At 36.5% G+C, this 21,990-nt stretch overlaps 1 protein-coding gene across 1 annotated transcript in view; it reads left to right on the plus strand.

The window, feature by feature from the left end:
- The window catches only part of Rpn3 (regulatory particle non-ATPase 3), a 195,115-nt gene extending 175,704 nt beyond the window's left edge, over positions 1-19,411 (plus strand). The window contains exon 12 of the mRNA XM_090404567.1: positions 19,136-19,411. Coding sequence (XP_090260693.1) covers positions 19,136-19,213 — 78 coding nt within the window. The 3' untranslated portion in view covers positions 19,214-19,411. The remainder of the gene's footprint in view (positions 1-19,135) is intronic.
- The last annotated feature ends 2,579 nt before the right edge of the window (positions 19,412-21,990 follow it).

A 21,990-nucleotide genomic window follows, 5' to 3' on the forward strand; every position in this document is an offset into this window, starting at 1 on the left:
CGTTTTTAATATGATATTGCCATTGATGCCATCTGTTCACGCCTATAATCTTTCTCAGGATTCTCATATCTGCTGTCTCTAGTCTTTGGTCAAGTGTTTTACTTCTGACCCAGCTCTCAGATCCATAAGTTAAAATTGGTTTAAACACTGTCTTGTATACAGCTAATTTAGTGTTCTGACTAATTTCTCTCTTATTCCATATGAATTTATTCAATTGACTTCCCACCATACCAGCTTTGCTGATTCTGTTGTCTATTTCTATATTTAATTTACCATCTTCAGTAAAAATCGTGCCTAAGCTTTTAGCTGAAATGTTTTACTTGTTCCACAGGTTCTCCATTCACAACACAGTTGACATTTTCAGTGATTCTGCCTATTTTCATTGTCTTTGTCTTTTTATTGCTGACCTTCATACCATATCTATTACAACAGCTATTCAATTTAGTCAGAGAATCTTGCAGACTTGTAGCGGATTTATTTAGAAGCATAACATCATCCGCATAAAGCAAAGAACTGCCATTAACATCTCCAATTTTGATATCATGTTTAATACCACTTTCCTTCATAATGTGATCCATATAGATAATGAATAACAGAGGGAATAATGTGCGTCCTTGCCTGACACCAGATTTAACATTAAATCATCTTCCTGTACTTCCTTCAATTCTAACTGCTGACTTACAACTCAAATAAAGACTAAGTATTGCTTGATATAATGCCCCATTGACACCATATAACTGCAGCGTATTGAATAGCTTCTCTCTTGACACCTTGTCATATGCCTTTTCCTGATCGACAAAACTTAAATACAGATCTATGTTATATTCCCATGCTTTCTCGACTATGTCGTAAAGTGAAGATCTGATCCTGACAGCCTCTATTTGGCCTGAATCCAGCCTGTTCTTCACCCAGCTTTTCTTCCACAATTCTTCTCAACCGTTTCTCAAGTATACTTGCATAGATCTTGCCAGGAACACTCAGTAGGGAAATACCTCTGTAATTCTCATTTAAGATAGACATTTTATTTTCGCGATAGAACAACAGGTTACTTTGTTGTGGAAAGACTATAATCTGAATCTCATCAAGATTATTGATAGAACATTTTCTTGGCCTTTAAAACTAAAGCTGATTTAGCAGTTTGAGATGGTTTGCAACTTTTTATGTTCGTCTGCAAAACAGACAACGGCCACGACAATGCTGAATAAGTTTATAAGCCATTTCTTGGTTCGTAAACTTATATGCAGGATATATAAAAGGTTCTTTTCGTTCAAGATGAAATTCCAATTCAGGTCTTTCCACCCAAAAGGCATCATCGATATCGACCGAGCTATGGCGTATACACACTTAATCAGATATCTTGCGTGTTTGATGGGAAGTTATATTAAATCTTAAAGAGGAAGGAATAGGAAGAAATGACCCGGCCTAGCAACATAATTTGAGCTTCGTGTAAACTGGGGGTGGGTGGGGGAAGAAATGCTTAATCGGACGGATCCGTAAATCACATAACGTTGTTGGAGTAGAAGTTTCACATAAATTATGCGACATCTCTCTCTCTCTCGCACATAAGATAAAAATGTGTGCAAAATTTATTTTTATACATTTATCACAATAACCAGTATGCGCTACAAAAGGATTTAGGGTTTCTCTCTTTTATAATCAATGTGTATTAAATACGCATTGTGTTAATTTTCATTATCAGATCATTTTAAGCAGTTTCAGATCGCGAATTCGAAAGTCTACGTTTTTAGTCATGTATAGAATTCGATAAATGGAAGATGTGTGACACATTTCATTTGCTTGTTTTGCTTAAAAGTCAAATGGCTCAATTAGGTTTGGAGTTGAATTCGAGTTATCGTTTCGGTTTCAATTGTATTCATTGAATAAATGAACACATTACGTACAGATGAATAAGGTATACTAAACATTAAAATAAAGAATTGTTATAAATTTCTAATTCACAGAGCGTTTTGATGATAATTTATATTACAGAATCATAATATTAAAATTATATTTGTATGAAAGTAGTGGCTCGTTAGGATGGAGAGGGCAGTTAGACTTCTTACATAAGTTTTAGCCTGGGTTGTGTATGCCACAGGGAAATTGTGTGGCTAACTGGAGAAGTCCTACTTAATATTTTACAACTGAATAATCTTCATCAGGAATTTTCTATGTTTCAAAAAGTTTCTCCACCTAATTCTAATAAAAACGTTATTTTCCGTTCCTCGTTGTTCTTTCTTATTCGAGCCATGCTAATATTCATACCATCCATTATGCTTCTTGGAGGACCCAATGTAATGTAACTATGCAGATCAACAAATATCTTTTTCTCATCCAGTTTCTCTAATTATTTCATTTCTTATTCTTTGTATTTTCGAATGTGGTCAAGCATATAAAGTTTATTTCTACTGGAAGTATTTTCTTTCTTTCTATTTTTTTCCCCATTTGTTTCAAATATCTTATTTTCGCGCCATTACCATCACATTTTTTTCTCTTCTCATTCACTTTTCGATCCTAAGTTTGGTCTAAACAGGTGCCTTGTGACATCCTTGCAGTCATCCTGTGTGTTACACTCTTGATATACGCGATCCAGTTTTTAATTACTTTTATTGTAAAGTCACCTGACTCATAATTATGGTTGATTAATGCAGTGCCTTCCATAACATTCCATAATATTGTTGATACACCACCACATATGTTTCAGTCCATAAGCAAGATTCCATCCTTGCGCTATACCCCCCCCCCCCCCCCATAATTTATCTTTCGTTAAATCTATGGCATTATACACGATCTACCTGTAAAACTGCACTTTCTTCAACTGTCTTAGTTGTGTCCCTTTAATTTCATTGGTCCAACAACTTAGTGAATCTGTATCCTAAATTATTCTATAATAAACAGTCCCCCCCCCCTTTCTTTTGATGTCACGACAGATTTCATTTGATGTGTGATCTCTCCTTTCAAAACTCGATCAGTTTTATAATCGGAACCACTTTGTTCATTCCGCCCTTCCAGTTTCCACATTCATATCCGCGGGACCACTGGTGCTTTTCCATTTGTAGTCGTAATTAGCAGTTTTTTTTCAGTCTCCTCTGTCACTCTCAACATCGCTTGAAATTCTGCTCAATTCTCATTCAACAATTTCATGTATATCAAAATGTATCATACACACTTAAGTGTTTCTCGTTTTCCCCAGCTTCTTTTAGAACACCCCCAAAGTAGTTGACTCCTAAAATCAAACGCACTAGTAGTGTCAGTACATAATCTTTTTTTAGTCATCTTTTCAACAGTGATTATTTATATATCGCCCGAACTTCTGATTTTTTTTTTTGAGTTAAGCCATCGTTGCTGTTCTGAATCTGATACGGTATCGCCACAATTTAATTCCAGTAAATAGTGGTCGGACCCACGGGGTAATCTGAATGAGAGAGCTAGGATGGAAGACGATGGACATACAATAAATCTTCATTGGAGGCGTAGTTGTCGCTTCTTCTGTGCCGTTCTCATTCTCCTCAGAGAACTGGCTGGTAAGAGAGGCTCAGGATTTGCAAATCCTACAAGCTCCCGTTGCAGTGTTCTGCATTATCCGGATTCGAAACGTGTTTCAGACCCTATTGTAATGATTTTTATTTAATTACTGAAGTTAATATGTTAATGCCTTCATTTACGAAATGAAAGAAATAATTATTATTGCTTTAGAATAAATACCAAAAATAAATTTTGTTATGTAGGAACAGAAAAGAGAAAAAAAAATTAACATTTAAGATATGTATATAGTAAGGAAACGATATTACCAAACGTATAAAAAAATTTTCCCCGACGTATTTATTTCCTTATTAGTATTGGTTCTGTGGTGGCTACTTACTCTCAAATAAAACTGGAATAGTAAAAATTCTGAACCTGTCTAGGTGCTTTTAATTCAGTTAAAAATATTCATATAATCCAAATCTAGTACTGTGATTATTGTTGCGGATCAGGTGTGTGTGTTATCACTAGAATAAATATATTTTAAGGTAATTTTAATTCTAGCTCTATTGGTAAGCTTGGAAATACCAGTTTGTTTTGCACCTCAAACAGGTATCATTGTTCTTTACTATCCCGAAACAGCTGCCAAGAGGTTAGTGTATTATGTTTGTCAGTTGAATGCGCTCTCATCCGGTTTCCAAGTTTTGCTGGATAGAAAGTCCCTGCTGGTTGTGAGAGATAGACTAACTTGTCTAGGTTACAAAAAAAAAAATAATAATAATGTACCTCACTTACAGATTGGATCCTTTCCAACGAAGGACAGATCATTCTTCCAGACGCTCCACCGAGGCGTTTTCTTTAATTAGACGTACATCAGATTCTGGCATATCTAATGATGCCATAAATTGCACCGTCTTATCTTCAAATGGGTCATTCTGAGATATTAAATGAAAATATCTTCATGTTGCATTACCGCTTCGACTCTCATTACAGGCCGGATTCCTCTTTTTATTCCTTTAGTTTTCTTCCATTTCGCGCAGCAATTTATCAGACTGAACACATTTTGTAAGTCATTTGTTTGCACTTGGTGATTTCCTCACCAAATGGACTGCACCCTGAAAAACGATTGCGAGAAAATGATTTTTCACTAACAAGCAAAGAGCTTACTGTAGTGTAGTGCACTGCTTAAACCACCTTTAAACGGTTGGGCTCTAACTATTAACTGTTCAATGCTAACGTTATGATTTTATTAGCCTCAGATGGAGTGAATTAACTTTTCTCCGAAGTTTTTTTAGCTTTTTACTCCTGCAAAACAACAAACTTGCTTGAGAATAAAATTTGTCTTATAGCCTTAGTCACTTTGGCATAATTCTAGTCATCCCCATTATTTATTTATTTTATTTTTTAATGAAAGCACTTGCATATAAGTAGAGCCAATAACTACTGACCTGTTGTTATTAAATCACTTGTTCTTGAAATATTTATGGTGGGTATATCACATTGATGAGCTTTATATATAGGGAAAAATATTTTTTTTTCTAACTTTTTTGGGACCACAATATACCAATGGTTAAGGAGTAAAAATACACTTTTTGGGGCGTCCCACCTTCTTCTTCTTCACTTCGCGTTGTACCACGTTTATAAAGTTTACTAGATCAGTTATTGCTAAAATTCCAATAAGAACATTCGTTCTTTGTAATGATTATAAGTGATTGACTAGTGACCTACGTTACTAATATTTGTGTAGATATGAACCAAACTGATCGAACTGTGAACTAGTTCATATACATATATATATATATAGTACGTTGAAGGATCACTCTTTCGAACATTTAAAGGAAGCACGAATTCTTATTTATTCAAACGCTAGTAATTTCATTCCAGCCATTTGATGTATTCTGGATGCACTGTTCTTTAAAAATCTCCGTCAAAAGATCTTTTGTTGGGTTAAGACTTGCACTTCGAGCTCGTAACCTTTTGAAATCAGCTGTTCATGAAACTCAATTTCAGGTATACCTAGGAAATGATTGGGGGCTGAGCATTCGCATTGTGTTTCAAACCACATTTTAGGTGTAATTTCAGTAACTTGACTCTTGCTGTTGATCGTTTCATTAAAGCACCGTGAGAACTCATTTTCACAATATCTCTCACACACACCAGTTTCTTAAGCTTCATGTAACTGAAAATTTTCTCTCGACCATATTGAACCTGACATCTGTCAAATCCTTTTCTTTATCATCAGAAATCACCTATTAAATGAATCGCTCTTAAAATCGTGATTCTTGCCGAGCCTTTATTCCCTCAAAATGCAAACTGGCCGTAACACATATTGTGTAATGATTGCTGGCATTCTTGGTCTTTATGCGGCAGTAACAACCGAGTTTCCGTGAGCAAAAGGGCTGCCACCTCAGTAACGAGAATGGTTAACTCAGCTTCGGTTGAAGTGCACCACTGACAATATTGATACCTTTATTAAGACATTCGTAAGCATTTCGGATCTTGTTATGCATGCGATGCTCCCAGTTTTCTTAAATTTGGGAGGAGTACACTGTTCTGAAATACTCGTAGAAATGAATATTGTCAACAGAGAGGAATGCATACTTTTTAAGAGCTCTTTAAAAATTCTTATGAATCCCCTCCTCACACGCATACAAAACATTACCAAAGAAACATTCGTCATATGCACTTAGATATAACCAGTTGCAGCGCCCGTAAATCTACGCACTATGTTGTAGATAGAGAGAAAAAATTCTGTATTTGTCAGGTGCCTTAGGCATACACTGCGAGTAATTTTGATTGTATATATATATATATATCCCGTTCATCCGTAAACAATATTAAAGTCTGTCCAGTTTGTACTTATATCCCTTCCATTTCCCTTTGTCATAATTATATATTGTACTGCATAAGAATGTTTGTTTTTGATACATTTATGAGAAATATTTCAAATTCCTGATTTTACATTTAACTAAATGGGACTGGACTGCTATTTGAAAAGAATATTTTAGAAATAGTCATGTTAAGCTAGCAAAGGTTGATAAAGCCTCTGCTACCAATGGCTCACGCGAAATGTTAAGCAAGTTTGAGCACGGTTAGTAGTTGGAAGGGATTAATCATTCGATGCTGTTATCACACTCTTCCTCGATGAATCTTTGGACTCCCTGGAGGTGTCACATAATAATAATATCCAAAGAATGTGTATACTCATTGCCTCTCTCGAGTTTACTGTCTGATACGGCTGATTGATTTGTGAAATGCAAGGGAACAGAAACTTTTGAGGAGGGGGGGGGGAATTCGTTCTACCGTATAACTGTCTCAGAATTGCAGTCAAAAGAACACATTCCCTTTGGTTGGAAGACAACTCATCAGGAATTCAATAAACCGTTTTTTTAGACATTTTCAGCAGCTGGTTAAAAAGCTGTTCTCAGACCTTTAAAACAGATAACTTGGTTTTTAAATATACAATCGATAAATATCCAGTGATTCGTTTGTATATATATCTTTAATAATCTCGGATTGTAGGCATATATTTATAGTTAAATTTTTCATTTATTATTCCTGACTTGTATACTTTTGAACGCCAGTTCCTTTTTTCCACTCATTCCGTATAAAAAAAATTAACCCATATAGTTTGTACTGTACCTCTTTCAGTTTGCGCTTAAGATATTCCAAAAATGCACTACCCTTATTTATCTTCCCCAAAGAAATGCGCATTTAATTAAGAATCCCCTTTTCTATACGCGGATTGAAGTATGCAGCAGTCACATTATCACTCTAATGCCTACAGCCACAGGAGTTGTAGTTGTGTCGGTGTGACAGCTGTCAAATGCAAGGCTAAGTGTGGCGTGTCGTTATCTCGCCATGGGTGTCGGACTTAAGCTGGCCCTTCGAAAGGAAGAGGCACGGCCATTTATCTTCTGTTTGCTACAGGACAAGTGGCCATGTAAATTGCGATTACTTTCCCAAGTATCTTGTAAGAACCCCCTAGTGACCGGTGCTATGTAGGTAACGAAAATTTCAGGAAGGCAGTCAGGTTTGAAAGTTCGGAACGAGAGAATGCGTAGCTAGGCGATAACATAGTCTCCTGTTTTTAATTTCGGTTAGCTGGCTTAGCTGGAAGATGCATTAATAGTATCCCTCGCGTAACTTGAGGTATACGTAATAGGTTTCTTTCTTCTCCGATAAAGCATAATGAAGTGACGTAAATTCAGAATTATCTTGCTTCGTTGATAATTCGCAATACAGAAATTGTATAACAGTGTGTTTTTTTCTTCAAAAGATTAAAAAAAGAACATTTAAATTTCCCTTAATGCTTGCAAATGTGTTCTTCCCATATATGCGATAATTTCATTTTTTCTTTCAGCTTGTGAATTGAATTTTTGTAAGATTGTATTATGAGAGGAGATAATTTGCAATTAATGATAGCATCCTCATTTACTGTAAGAGGCAAGTTCAGTCACTTGAGAGCGATTAGCTGTTGATATGAGCTATTTACAAATCCCCCGTCGAATCTTGATGAAATCCCACTGGGTAATGTGTATACTAAAGTAATACGAGATAAGAAACGTATATAGAGCCTTGTACGATTTGCCATTCTTGCAGGGATTAGCGTAAGATTATGATGGTGTAGGAGAGGTTAGTGTTGTTTTGATCGTAGTACTGTCAGAACAATATTTTCCCGCGGAATCATACTTTCTTTAACTGAAAAATTCAGTTAAAACATTTACACCTCAAGTACTGATTTTCTACAAGAATATCCAACTTTTTTTTGACAACTGTTTCAGAATATGTAAAGAGCGATTGAGTCCGGTTTGGAGAGTCTTTTTCTGTAAAATCGTTTTACATCTTTTCCCTCCCCTTGTTTGGGGACTGGGGCACTGTGCTATGTCTGGCTTTTTTTTTTTTTTTTAAATTGCATATCTGACTGGAAGAAGCTTTAATAACAGTAGCAGCCACTTCGAAGACATTAACATAGAACTTGTTGTAGTAGGTAACTTCGGTTTCACATCGTAAGTAATCGGAATCTTCCCGAGACAGCAAGTCCGAGGCGATTATATGTAGGGCTTCATTAACAACGATTAATAACGCTGCAGTCTGGTGGGAAGGAAGTGAGCATCCATGTGGAATGTTGTGAAAGTAACGATGTTAGAAAACGACACCACCTGGATTCGTGCTATCTTAATGGTTCAGTTGCACGACACGTTCTGTTATTAGCAAGTGCTGCCTTCGACGTCATCGGCATAGTCAGCACATTTGATTACACCTTGTTTTCCCCCCCCCCAGTTCTTCCCCTTTTTCTTGGCTTATCTTTCTGTGCCAGTATTGAAGCAAATTGCTTTCTTCGGTAAAGATAATTGGAATTCTCATTTATTCTGATATATTTCAGAAGAATATTAAAATTGTATTTCTGCCTAACTACTCGCGGCATAATAAAAATAAATTAAAAAAAAAACTGGTATAAACCTCACAGTAATTATTCCCGCACATCTTCCCTATTCACAAATGGAAGGTTTGCGAATTTATGTAAAACATAAATCAAGTCTATAGTGGGTTATTGTAAACTCCTACACAACAGTATACAGGTTTTCGTGATAGAGCAAACTAGATGAGACTCTACACGTCAATAGTTAGTGGTCTGTTATAGTTTGTAAATATACTTATTTTTGAGGGATGGGGGTTACTACTACTTAACACTGATTTCTTCTTTTTTTTTTTTTTGATTCATTTTGTGTTATCTAAATTCACTATATTGAAGTATTTGGACAGTCCTTTTTAGAATGAGACATATTGATATGCAATTTCTGTGCACCATCAGTAGAGGGGGAAAAAAAAAAAACACTCAGTACGGAGTGCACGTTTCAGTGGAATCCGTTTTACCAGTTCGTTAACCTGATACCCAGTCTTTATAGTTGTAATCGTCATGGAAACCATGAGACAACTTAGACTCGTCAGTTGTGTAACTTATACCAATGGGTTTACCCCTCACACACACACTTCATATAATACCAAAAATACTTCGGAACTTAACGTGTTATACGCAAAAATGGCCTAATTGGCTTACATAATAACGAATATGTTATCTATTTTTTTATAGATTATAAATGAAACTCTTTAACCCGTTTTTGTATTTTTAGTTTGTATAATAATGTTACTATCGAACTAGACAGGGAAATAGATACACCATGTACTTTTGGATTTTGCTAAGGCTTTTGACAGAATACAGCATTGGAAGACTGTTGCATAAGTTGGAGAATATGGATTTGGATTATAAAATAGCGTGGATAAGAGGATGGCTGACTGATATATCAAAAAGTGGTATACGGGAGATGTGAGTCTGCAAAATTTAAGGTTCAAGTGGTGTACCACAAGGATCAGTCCTTGGTCCACTGTTATTCAGTCTGTACATAAGTGACATTGTGAAGGATTTGACAGGCGAGATGCAGCTATTTGCTGATGATGTAAAGATACTCGTAGGTAAGATAATCAGGAATGCTGCTGATGTGCAGTACTTGCAGAATGATTTGAATAGGCTAGAATTATGGGCATAGGAAAATGGATGTTAGTAAATGTAAAGTCATGCACTTGGGCGTGATTAGATATCCCATGGCGTATTATATTGGTGGGATTATGCTAGAAGATGATGGGATCTTGGAGTGTTAAGGTAGGAAGTTGAAGGTCAGGGCCATGTAGCAAAGATTGCAAATACAACTCAAAAGATAATTGCAATGCTGAAACGAACTTTCACGTGTAACTATGAGGGTGTCATTTTGCCTCTTTGCAAGACCTCACTTGGGCTATTGTGCGCAGGTCTGATTTCCGTTGTGATTCTGATATAGTAGAGGGAGAGATTGCAAAGGAAAGTATTACAAATATCATGATTCTGAATACTGATTATTAAGACAGGTTGAGAATTTGTAGATTGCAGACATTAGCAAACAGGAGAAAGAGGGGTGATATAATTGAGACTTACAAACTTCTGAAATGTTCATACAGGATTTCAATTTATGGAGGGTGGGGAAAGGACAAGAGGACATCCTTGGAGCTGAGAATGAATGCCGCTAAGAAGGGGGGGGGATTAGATTTTTCTCTCATAGGGTAGTGCGTGATTGGAATGGATTGCCATTGGGTGTTGTGAGTGCAAGCAGTGTGAATGAATTCAAGAATAAGCTGGTGCGTGTAGTATGTGGCCTCTCTCGATGAGTCCCCGAATCCCTGGAAGTCTCTCTTAATAATAGTTCCCTCATACCATTCGTGAAGTCATGGGCGGAGAAAACTCTATGAGTTAAGAGTTCTAAACAGCCCTTCGGAAAGATCAGAATGCTTAAAATACCAGCAGAATACAGCCTGTTCATTGCTGGCTGGTGACTTTATTTTTCCACTTGAGAACAATAGAAAAGCGTTAGTCAGTCGTCTCGCTTCAGTGTTGTGCTGCAAGCTACGAGAGACAGACCCATAGGTAGGTAATAAATGCCCTCATTGTCTGAAAACATACCCAAAGATTTTGTGATACTTGCACCATTTTTCATTAAATATATATATATAGGAATATCAGAGACTTACTGCCGTGAAACGTGGACAGTTATATATATCCCGTATATTTCAAATAGAAAATTAAAGGGCTTTATTTTCAGTGTTAACTACTCTGGTGTTCTGTTTTGCATTATTGTATTCTATTTCTTGCGTTGCAGTATCATGAATAAAAGCCAGTGTGTTTTGTTGTTTCTCTGCAAAAGGTTCGATTCTTCTCTGATACCATCCTCTGAGTGGCGAAAAAAAATGAGTCATCGATTGGAACAAACGATTAGATAGCGCCGGGTCTGGACAGTATACGTGGAAAGAAAGAAGCTCCATTTACAATTTAATTTTTCTCCAAGAAGTACCGAACATAAGCACGAACTTATGTTCGGCCTAGCGTTACTTCTTGGAGGTGCATCTGCTTTAGATTGACCACTGTGAACATTGACAGAAACAAATGCCTTTGAAGGTTTTTTTTTTTTTTTTTTTTTTCCTGTTAGTAGCATTGTGTGTGTTTTATTCTTTTGCATTAAAAATTCTCTGGCTTGGAATCGCGTGCTACTCTTAACATCAGCAGTACAAACAAAAGTAACAGAATATGCATTTACGTTTGTTTGTCATTCACTTAAAATGAATTAGCGTTAAAAAAATCACCAAGAACAACAAGAATCCGATTTCAACAAAATCATCACTTTTCATTAGTTTAATCTGAGTGACAGCAAATTTTTGCAATGAAACAAACTGTCATCTTTTGTCGCGCATTCAGTTTAAGCTCCACTTTACCGTGTAATTTTTTACATGTGAATTTAGCCGTCCAATTTCTTTGATAAGTATGAAAATTTAAAATATGTTTGGCATTATTACTTCTTCGACTCTGTTATAATTCCACCTACGCTGAGAGATTTTATTTTCTCTACTTCACTTCCCGAATTTCAAGTTCACCTTGTTTGACAATTCCTCTTAATTTCTGCTTTTTTTCTTTCAGTAGATCCCTCTAATTTTGCTCCCTTTTAATTTGTGTGCTTTCTTATTTCACCAAGGACCTCATTTTTTCTCTTTACTTTCGATTGCCATTCAATTCTTTATATAATATTTAAATATTAATAAACTATATTAATTTTGGTTCTTTTCAAACCATTTTTAGTATTGTGCAGTTTATTCCATATAAGGGAATAAATAAATTAAGTACACCATATCATTACATTTTCGAACTTATGATCCGTGAGATCATAAGATCTGAAATCCACCTTCACTCTGAAAGGGGAAAAAAAAACATTAAAATAGTATTGTCTGTCAGATATGTGATCACGAAGTACTTAAACCCTCAGTTCGACGCGATTTTCAAATATTCAGTATATTCGTCCTTTATTAATGGTTAAGTTTTTAAATTAACGATACTATTTCGAATTTGTTAAATTTTTCTGAGTTCTGGCTCTCCGAGTATAGCATCTGCATTTGTTTTTAGATGACGTTTATTTTTGGAAGCCCCAGCTTATCGAACCGTTAACCATCCACAGTACTAAAGTTTGAAATCTTTCGTAGGTTTGATTTTTATTTAGAGAAAGAGAGAGTGAGATGCTGAATTATTTAATCACGGGGCTTTAGCTCTAAACGAAATAAATGATAAAGTAATAGCAGTAATTGATAGCTACCTATACGTTAACCTCGCAAAGTATAGTATTCCAGTTCATGTGAAATTCGAAATATGAACCTTTGAGATTGAGAGAAAATTTGTATCAACTCGAATACCACACGAAGATGGATATTCCTTGATGTCTTAAATATGCCTTGCATAAGCAGAACAAAATGCTGCACTTGACGGGCAAAATGCATTATAACCGAGTTCCAGGAAAACAGCTTCTCAGGCAAGTGGGCATAACACTATTGATAAAGACTACCATAGCAAAAGTTAAAAAAAAAACATTGAAGAAGGGATGCTCATTTCCAGAAGAAATGACCGTGGCAGAAACAAAATACTACAGAAGATAAACCACAGAAATTCGACGACCGTATCGTTCTACTATTGTAACCAGATACTTGATTTATAGCTTCAATTTACGCAGATCTTTCGATTTCTTCTCAAACTAGGCACAGATGAATAGGTATGCAATGATCGGAAACAAGATCCTGCTGAGGAGGCGTGTAAAATAGTACAGGCAGGTGCATCCATATTGACGCTATATTTTTATATAAGCGGCAGAACTGAAGTATCAAGGCAACCCGAGGAGATGGACTGTTCGTGTGTCACCTTCGTCAGCTGCAGTGTTTACCTGTCAAGGACTGGAACCACCGATATTACTGAAGGGAATAAAATGCTGGCAAGCATTTAAACAATATTTTCGATTTCCTGCAGTTCTATACTTGTATCCTTAAAACAATCGCTATGAGATGATGCATTTCTTAATTGGGTCAAGTCAGTCAGTCAGTCAGTAGTTTGATGATGAAATCAGCCAATCTTTTTTGGACTCCATAGCACAAATCCCAGTTGTTGTTGTTGTTATTTTTTTTTTTATCATTTTTGTATATAAAGACAAAAATGTACTTTTTTCTCGGTTTCGTAAACAACTTTTCAACATTTAGTTTACCACCACCAATTTTGCATGGCACCCAATCGTTTACATCACAAGAACGATTTGTCCTAAATTTGTTTCCCGCCCTCCTTGTTTTAAATAGGCCGAATTTGTATTCGAATGTAAAATTTTGCGTTCAATTCTAAAAATCACTCGTGGAATGGCAACAAATTACGAAAAGTCATACTTTATTGTATCGTTCAGACACTGTTTTTAGTGCGTGTAATCGTCCACAGAGGTAATATAAAATGTATATATATATACAGGGTGTTCGGGATAAATTTGACAGTTTCGTAAGGAAAAAGAAAATCTTCTTTGTATCTATTAAATTTAATGAATTGACAAAAAAACATTACAGGCAGAGTTAATTACAATACTATCAACAAGATTTACTCAAAATAACCACCATTAGCATCGATCACAGCTTCAATTCTGCTTCGGAACCTCGAACAAGCTGATGCTACAGTCTCCCTGGGAAGGGCCGCAAAAACTGTTTTAATTTTATCCATTAACTGGGCTTTTGTATTACTGGAAGTGCGATTGGTGTCTTTTTCAACTGCGCCCCATACAAAATAATCCATGGGGTTAAGGTCTGGGGAGTTTGGAGGCCAAACATTTGGACTGGTGAAGTCGTAGAAATTTTCAGACAACCATTTTTGACTTTTCCCAGAGGTGTGGCAAGGGGCCGAATCCTGCTGCCATACATACGGCCTACCATTGGCTACCCTTGTTATCCAGGGCTTGACTACAGTTAGCAACTCCACGAACAAAGCCCGAATTCCAATGCCAGGGTTCTTCAACACCTGTTCCTGCAGATTTGCGAGGAATTCTGCTGTACGAACGCAATCAGATCGTCTGCTAGGGATCTTTCTTCTTGCTACATCCTCGTAGTCACCATTGCAAGTCTCTAGTTCATGCCTGATTGTTTTTACTGTATTCAGGGAGCATTGGGCAGCAGTCGTAATATCCTTATTTTGATGGCGGGCACGAATCATCATGATACAAGTTATTCTCTTCCATGATTCAGGTGGGTTCCAGCTATCCATCCTTTCTGACATCTTGTATATGAATGAAGAAGGGTCCAAACTTTTAAATGAAGAGAAGTGTGTGTTAATACATGTAACTTACGGAAAAATATAATTAATTATAAATATGTCAAATTTATCCCGAACACCCTGTATATATATATATATATATTGGTCACACGATAGTGCAGATTTTGTGATTGTACTCCTCCAATTATGAAAGTTATAATTTTTTGTATATAATGGACGAAGGGATAGTTATAAACTGTACATTACTAGTGATTGATTTTTACTGATTATTTATCGATTGCTAAAACCTCGCTGTGCCTTTGACCTCATTCCATAATTTGAAGTTCATTATTTGCTATAATTAGCTCAGGGAAGATTGCACAGAAGTGGAAAATAGGATAATCCCCATTACTCAAGGGTAGCTAGAAGACGGACGTGTGTCTAACTATCGACCTGGAACTGACTATCTGAAATGGTGGTGAAAATATTGGAAAAGTTGGCAAGAGATCGCATACAAATATGGGTTGACGGAGAATCTATATTTTGCAATGAATGGCATGGGTTTAAAGGGAAGGTCATGTTTGAGTAGCTTGCTCACATTTCAATAATTATGTTACAGTTGGGTTAAAAAAGAGCAAATGGATACATAATGATACATTTTGACTTGGCTGAAGCTTTTGACTCAGCACCGCAAGATGTAAGATGACCAGCGGTGCACCATAGAGATCAGTACTTGGGCCATTGTTATTCAGTCATTACAGTCATGACATATTAGAAAAGATTTAAGAGGAGATTTGCTGATGATACGAAGATAGACAGGATATTCAAGAATGCGACTGACATGTAGTGATTTAAGAATGATTTGAATAAACTGGAATTGCAGGCACATGAAAATAGCTGTCAGTAAATGTAAAGCACTTTGTTGTAATGAGAGATCCAGTGGCGAATTAGTTTGATTATATTAGAAGAAACTGACCAGACTATAGAGATCTTGGAGATAGGACGTTAAGTTGGGAAGTTGCGAATTCGAGCCAAGGATGATTGCATTGCTTAAACGAACATTGACATGATAAGGAAATCATTTTGCCTCTTTGCGAGGCTGTGATACGACCTCATTTGGACTGTTGTGCACATATCTGGTTTCCATGGTGATGCTGACACAGTGGACAGAGTACAAAAAAGGGTGTTGAAGTGTTGTATCGGGATCGAGGAAGGTAAATTATGAGGAAAACGAGAATTTGTAGACTGCAGACGCTAGCAAACAGGAGAAAAAGGGATGATATGATCGAGATCTACGAAAGTCTGAAAATTATACAGAGATGCCAGTAGATGGAGGACAGGAAGAGTAGGAGAGGTCACCCACGGAAGTTGAGAATCAATACCTTTAAGAAAGGGGCAAGCCAATCGTAGAGTGGGGAGTGGTTGAGTGGAGACGGTGTGAATATATTCAAGAGAAGAGATATGTGGCTTCCCTCGGTGAGTTCCTGACTCCTTGGAGGTCACTTATAGTAATCATAATACAGTATTGCCCTTTGAGTGTGCGTGTGTGTTGATATTTTCTTCGCTAACAATGCTGTATTTTCATAATTTTGATAGCTGGCAGGTTAAAATTCTTTTCCTCTTGATTTATGAAACTGTTCATACTGTAATATGCACTGGAAATCTAGGGGGGGGGGGGATGATTGTTGTTTATAACTTAGTTCGATATGTGACACAACACCGAATTTGATTTTTTTTTCCCTAGAAAATTCTAGCCTTCATTTTTGTTTAATTAATACATTGCAGGAATATTATTATTCCCTCGCCTGCTGCCAAATGCCGGTTAAAACTCACCGTTTCAAATAACAGTATTTTCGTAGTTTTTCAAATATGCAAACCTTTGTCGAAGACTTCTGAAAACTGGCTAGTGTTTTCGATTGCCTTATGCAAGATTTATAATAATTCTTTAGATGGTAGATTCCTTCGAAGAAAGTAATTTGGGGGGGGGGGGGTTTAAATTGATGAACTTAAACCCCACCATATGGACTCCCAGACTTATCTAATGCAATGTTGCCGTTAGCATGGGAATAGCAGTTCATTAATTCTCAAGGGAATGATGGTTTCTTAGCTCACTGTTTACTTATTCTCTCATTTTCTTGACATAAAAAATATCTGCTTCCAGTCCAACAGCCAGACTGTTTGTCTGTTACGGAACGAACTGTTAGACGGGCTGTTTTCTGAATATACCGAAGACGGGTTTTGTACTTATTGCTGTAAAGCAAGTGAGGACAGGGAGGGAGGATCGCTATGTCGTCATACCATATCGCAGTTATTGTTGTTTGCTTGTTCTGTCGTCTAGACATAGTAAGTCCTCCCCCGGTCTTTTCCGGGTTCGAAGGTGAAGGTGATAAGGACAGCGACTAACTCATCTCTGCCGCTGTTGTTTACCCTCCTAAGATTGTAGATTCGTATTCCTAATTGTCCTCCTGTCTCTTATTGCAACAGGGCCCAGCTTGTTAATATGCGCACTTGTCTTTGCAGCCGTCTTATATAACAGGTGGCGAACACGACACTGCATCCTTAAGATGTCTCTTCATTAGTCTAGTCTAAACACAATCAATTTATTAATGGCTTTACCTTTGGCCACCAGACACGTATCGAATGTCATATAGACATCGCAATCCTTCTTAGTGGCAGTGGATCTTGTTTGTGTCATACATCTGTCGTTATGCAGGCGAGCACAGCACGTGTTTTTAAGATTGGTAGAATATTTTTTTTTTACTCGCATATGCATTCGTAAACAGGATTTTGGAATGCTTGTACCGCGATTTCGTGAACTGCATACTTTGTTGTGCATATCTGAGTTGCGCTTTCTTGTTCACTTCCTTCGTCATTCGTTTCGTTTTTTTTTTTTTTTGTGATGTTCTTTTTTATTCACTTTATATGTGTGAGATCTGATATTAACAAAAATCAGATCAGCACAATATGTAAATTTAATCAAGCATGTCTCAATGTACTGTGCATAACGTTTTACTGTATAGTATGTAAAAAGCTGTTCCTTGGTTTTTAGAAATCATGAGAGATAATTTTTTTTTTTCATGATTTCGTAGTCCTCTCAGTTACATTTAATAATTGACATTTACACCCTTCATGTTTCTTAGGTAATAAAATATTGGCTCGTGATACTTGTTCCCCATAACTATGAAGGAGTTTCCGAAATGAGTTCCTGATTTCGGAAGTTAACTTTGTTTACTTTTCAAGGTCTCCGCACTCCGCAAACAGCAAATTTTGAAATTGAATATTTATTTAGGGAAGAGTTGAAACTACAATAAATTGAATGTAATATTATGCAATATTTTAGTTTAAAGCATTTTCAGTCATCGTTTATGTAAAGAGAAAAATGGAAATTTGATAAACTTTTTATTTGATTTACTTTTGTGTTTAATTTAAATAAAATAAATATTATAATATTTATTTTATTTAAAGATCCGCAAAGTCAATGACCGATAAATACAGAATCCTCTTCAACCAAAAAGGTGAACAGTCTTTTAAAGTTCACACGACATGGAAGGAATAAAGAAAGTAAAGTGATCTTACTCGGCTGCCCTCCTTTCTTAACACTGCTTAAGCCTGTTCTGAGCGTTTCATTTTTTGCAATGCCAGCCTTTTTACGGCTGTCGGTTCTATATTATGCGCCGAAACTCCGCATGCGTGCAGCTCGGTGGAAGAGGAGCAGGGGAGAGAGGGGAAAAAAAAAAAAGTAAGCAGCACCAAGCTACCTAACCACGATACAATCGAGTGTTACGGTCACTAGATCCGTTGGTGGCGTTGAAGAGCAGTTAACGATTACCCTCTCTGCTCCAACCCCCCCCCCCCCCCTTGCATGCCTCACTCGTTCTCTCTTAGGTGCACAAAGGGTTATTCGACCCGTTATATTGAAAGGGGTGGAAAGGAGTACAGCTACATTTGGTTCCTGTCCACGGCATTCGCTGTTTTTTTTTTTGTTTTTTTTTTTCACTTTTATCTGGCATTATTTTGTAAGGAAGGTGAAGTTGTATTTGGACTTAAAACATAGCTCTGTGATCTCTTATTATTATTATTTAAAAAAAAAGAAAGTTTTATGTATTTTCCGTATGATTAAAAAAACATTCGGTCATAATAATTTTTCCCCCTTCTTCTAGTTTCCTGTTTTTACTCATCTGCAACGTACAAGCAATATTATTTATGCTTGATTGAATATTTCGATTTATCGATCTGTGATTATTTTTTAAAAAAACCTGAGTGCGCAGGCGCAATTGCGCGCGCGCCTAGCCACGTGCAAGCTGTGGTGTTTCATAAATTGCCTTGAATGTAAATTACGTATTAATTTTATGAGTGCTGAAATTTTAAGATAATTTTTTTTTTTCTCAAGCAGCTTTCGTCAGTTTAAGGAGCAGAGTTAATTTAAATTATGCCCAGACTGCTGCAAAGCGTTTGGTGCGCCATCTGAACTAGTTGTTATCGATTTCTTCTCCAGTATAATGTAATTGGTGCAGAAAAAACAAAAAAACTTATGAAGTGTAATTTTCTGTCACACAGGAACGTCGCGAGAGAGAACAGCAGGACCTCGAGTATGCTAAGGAAATGGCTGACGAGGAGGATGATGGTTTTCCATAGCAACCATAGCTGAAGGGCAGTACGGGTTAAAAGGGTTGCCGTAGCCATGGCAACTAGTCCAGTCTTAACAGAATGAAGAGCCGATATCTATTACAAGTTATGATTTATTTGTCATCACTTAGGTGATAAACTAATAATTATACATGCTACTTGAGTGAAATGATTGTCTTAGAAAATAAAAAAAAATTGCTCTTTTAAGGCTTGTTCTTTTGTAGTTTAATAATTACACAATACCTTATCACACACACCCTTTATGCATTAGTGAATGTTTACTCTGTGTTTTCTTTTTTTGAACCAGGAAAAATTATAAAAGACTGAAGTATGTGTGAGCGTGCTGTTTCTGTCATTTGACACATCTTGCTCGAGAATAAGCAAGAAAAGCGATTCAAGCGGTAGCTGTCTCCATTGTTTGTTAGTATGTTAATAATCGTGACTTCCATTTCTTTACGATGGAACTGCACAAGATGAGAGAAACCATTGAAGCTCTCTCAACACTCTTAAGAACATTCCAGTGAACTGACCACCATTCCAAGTGAAACTGGGTGACAGTTCAGTTCATTGTGTTTATTATCAGATCTTCTGTGGACATTTAAAAGAAACTCTGAATCGACTTTTCAGTTTTCATTTTGTGGTGAGAGAGTTCGTCAATAGTAAATAAATAAAAAAAATAAATCCGCTAACGCATTTTATTCCCCTATAGGGAATAGGCGAGGTAGTTTTAGCCCCATCTAACTTTTTTGGGAGACTGAATGGTAAATAAATAAATGAAATTCCAAGGCTATTAAAATAAATTTAAAAGAAAAAGCAAGTTTATGAACTTATTCATTGCGTAGCGCAAGATCACCACTCTGCTTCTTGGAGGTCTTGAAGCCACTTCAGACCTCCAAGAAGCAGAGTGGTGATCTTGCGCTACCCAATGAATTTTTTTTTTTTAACCATTTAATAACATTCACAAACGTTCGTGCCCAAATCTACAGTATGTTGGATACCAGATACACAATTTCCACTGCCAAGCATATGCAAGGACATGCACTCCAGTAGACACCCACACATATTCGGTAAAAAAAATATCCACAGTGAGCAGACTAGGAGAACTTAAGAGATTTCTAACAATTCGAATTGATAATTTCGCACCGGCTGAACAGAATTTAACGAAAGCGATCTTCAGAATTTCTATTAAAATTAATCGCATCAATACAACTTTGGTTTCAATCCGATTATTATTTTCAGTATCAAAATTATGACAAGCATTCATTAACCCAACTAGGTTGAAGCTTAAAACGTCTTAACTTTTGACAATCATCGATTTTTTTTGGGCATACCACCACTCGGTAGTTAATGACGTAAATTCGTTGCGCAGTTCTCGAAAAAAACTGAAATATCGACAAAAATCCAACTTGGGACAATTTCTGTATTGCATTTAATCAGTTGAAAGCTAACCACAATTTGTTTGGCCTTTGCATCCAGTAGCTAAGCTAAAGTTGGATAATAGAATACGCGTTAGTTCCGTTAACACTTATCAAACGTTGATGAAATAAATGCTAATTAGCGGAAGTAGTGGAGTCTTAAAAACTAATTTTTGTACAGTTGTCACCGATGAGTTGAGGCCATCAATATAAGTGCAGTTCGGTTCTAAGCAACGCGCTGTTTCATTTTCTGTAAGATGTGATGGTTTCTCGAAGTATTCATGTCCATAATTGTTCAATGCTGACTCAATGTTGAATGATTAAGTGTTAGTATCATCTTGATTTGATTGGCATCTTTTTTTTTGGGGGGGGGGGGGTATTCACTCATAAATGTCTGCAAAAAAAAAAAAATCCTGAAACTCGTCAATAAATAACATCACGAAAGAAATGATTAAATATGGTAGAGAAAGTTTTTCATTACAAAGATATGTGAGCGGTATATTTCACCGATAGAATTTTGTTTATATTCTTAAAATGTAGGCAAGATCGGACTAGCCACGCTTCAAAAGAAAGGAAGCATGTTAGAATGTAAAATTTTACAGAACATTTATTAACACATCTACATCAGACAGACGATATTTGGGGATATGTATATGCCACGGTTTTATATTTAGTTTTTACATCTCACAAAATAGACACTGCGGACAAAGACCACAATTAGCAGAAGCATACTGTCCTTGTATCAATTGCTTGTGCGGTATTTCGCACATTGTATCCCCCTTTACATTGCTTATCAGGAAATATACGACCTGGCGAATACTGATGTAGCTGCTCTCCGTTGTATACTGTGTTCGATAAACAACTGTGTACAGTTACGGAGATTGGCATGTTTTATAGCTAACCGACATGGGGCGATCTGTTACCTTACGTTATGTTTGCCATCAGTCGATGTGTGCAACTGCAGTAAAATTACGGCGGTCACCATCAACTGGACATGCATTTGAAGGATGGAAACGATGAAATATCAAAAAGAAATCTTCTGTAAAAGGAGACTTCAAAGAGAAAGAAGAATGTAATGTACACATTTTTCTCATTTTTGATCACATTCTCTTTTTGCTCACCATAAATCAACGGGTTATTTCAACCAGAAGCTGGTGTCCAGAGGTTTGTGTTAGAACATTGCTTACTGAACTCCATAATCTGTTTTCATGGAAGAGTTGCTACGTACAAGCCAATCCACCAAAAATAGTATACTGCAGTATGGAGTGAGACACATATACACATTTTTAAAATCAGATGGACGTATTTGAGTATGGCGAGTGCTATACATATAACGAAGAACATTATGGCAAAAAAACAGCGCAACATCTG

Source organism: Typopeltis vanoorti, chromosome 15 (assembly GCF_054136105.1).
Source record: "Typopeltis vanoorti isolate ZY-2024b chromosome 15, IOZ_Tvanoo_1.0, whole genome shotgun sequence".
NCBI classification, from domain to species: Eukaryota; Metazoa; Arthropoda; class Arachnida; order Uropygi; family Thelyphonidae; genus Typopeltis; species Typopeltis vanoorti.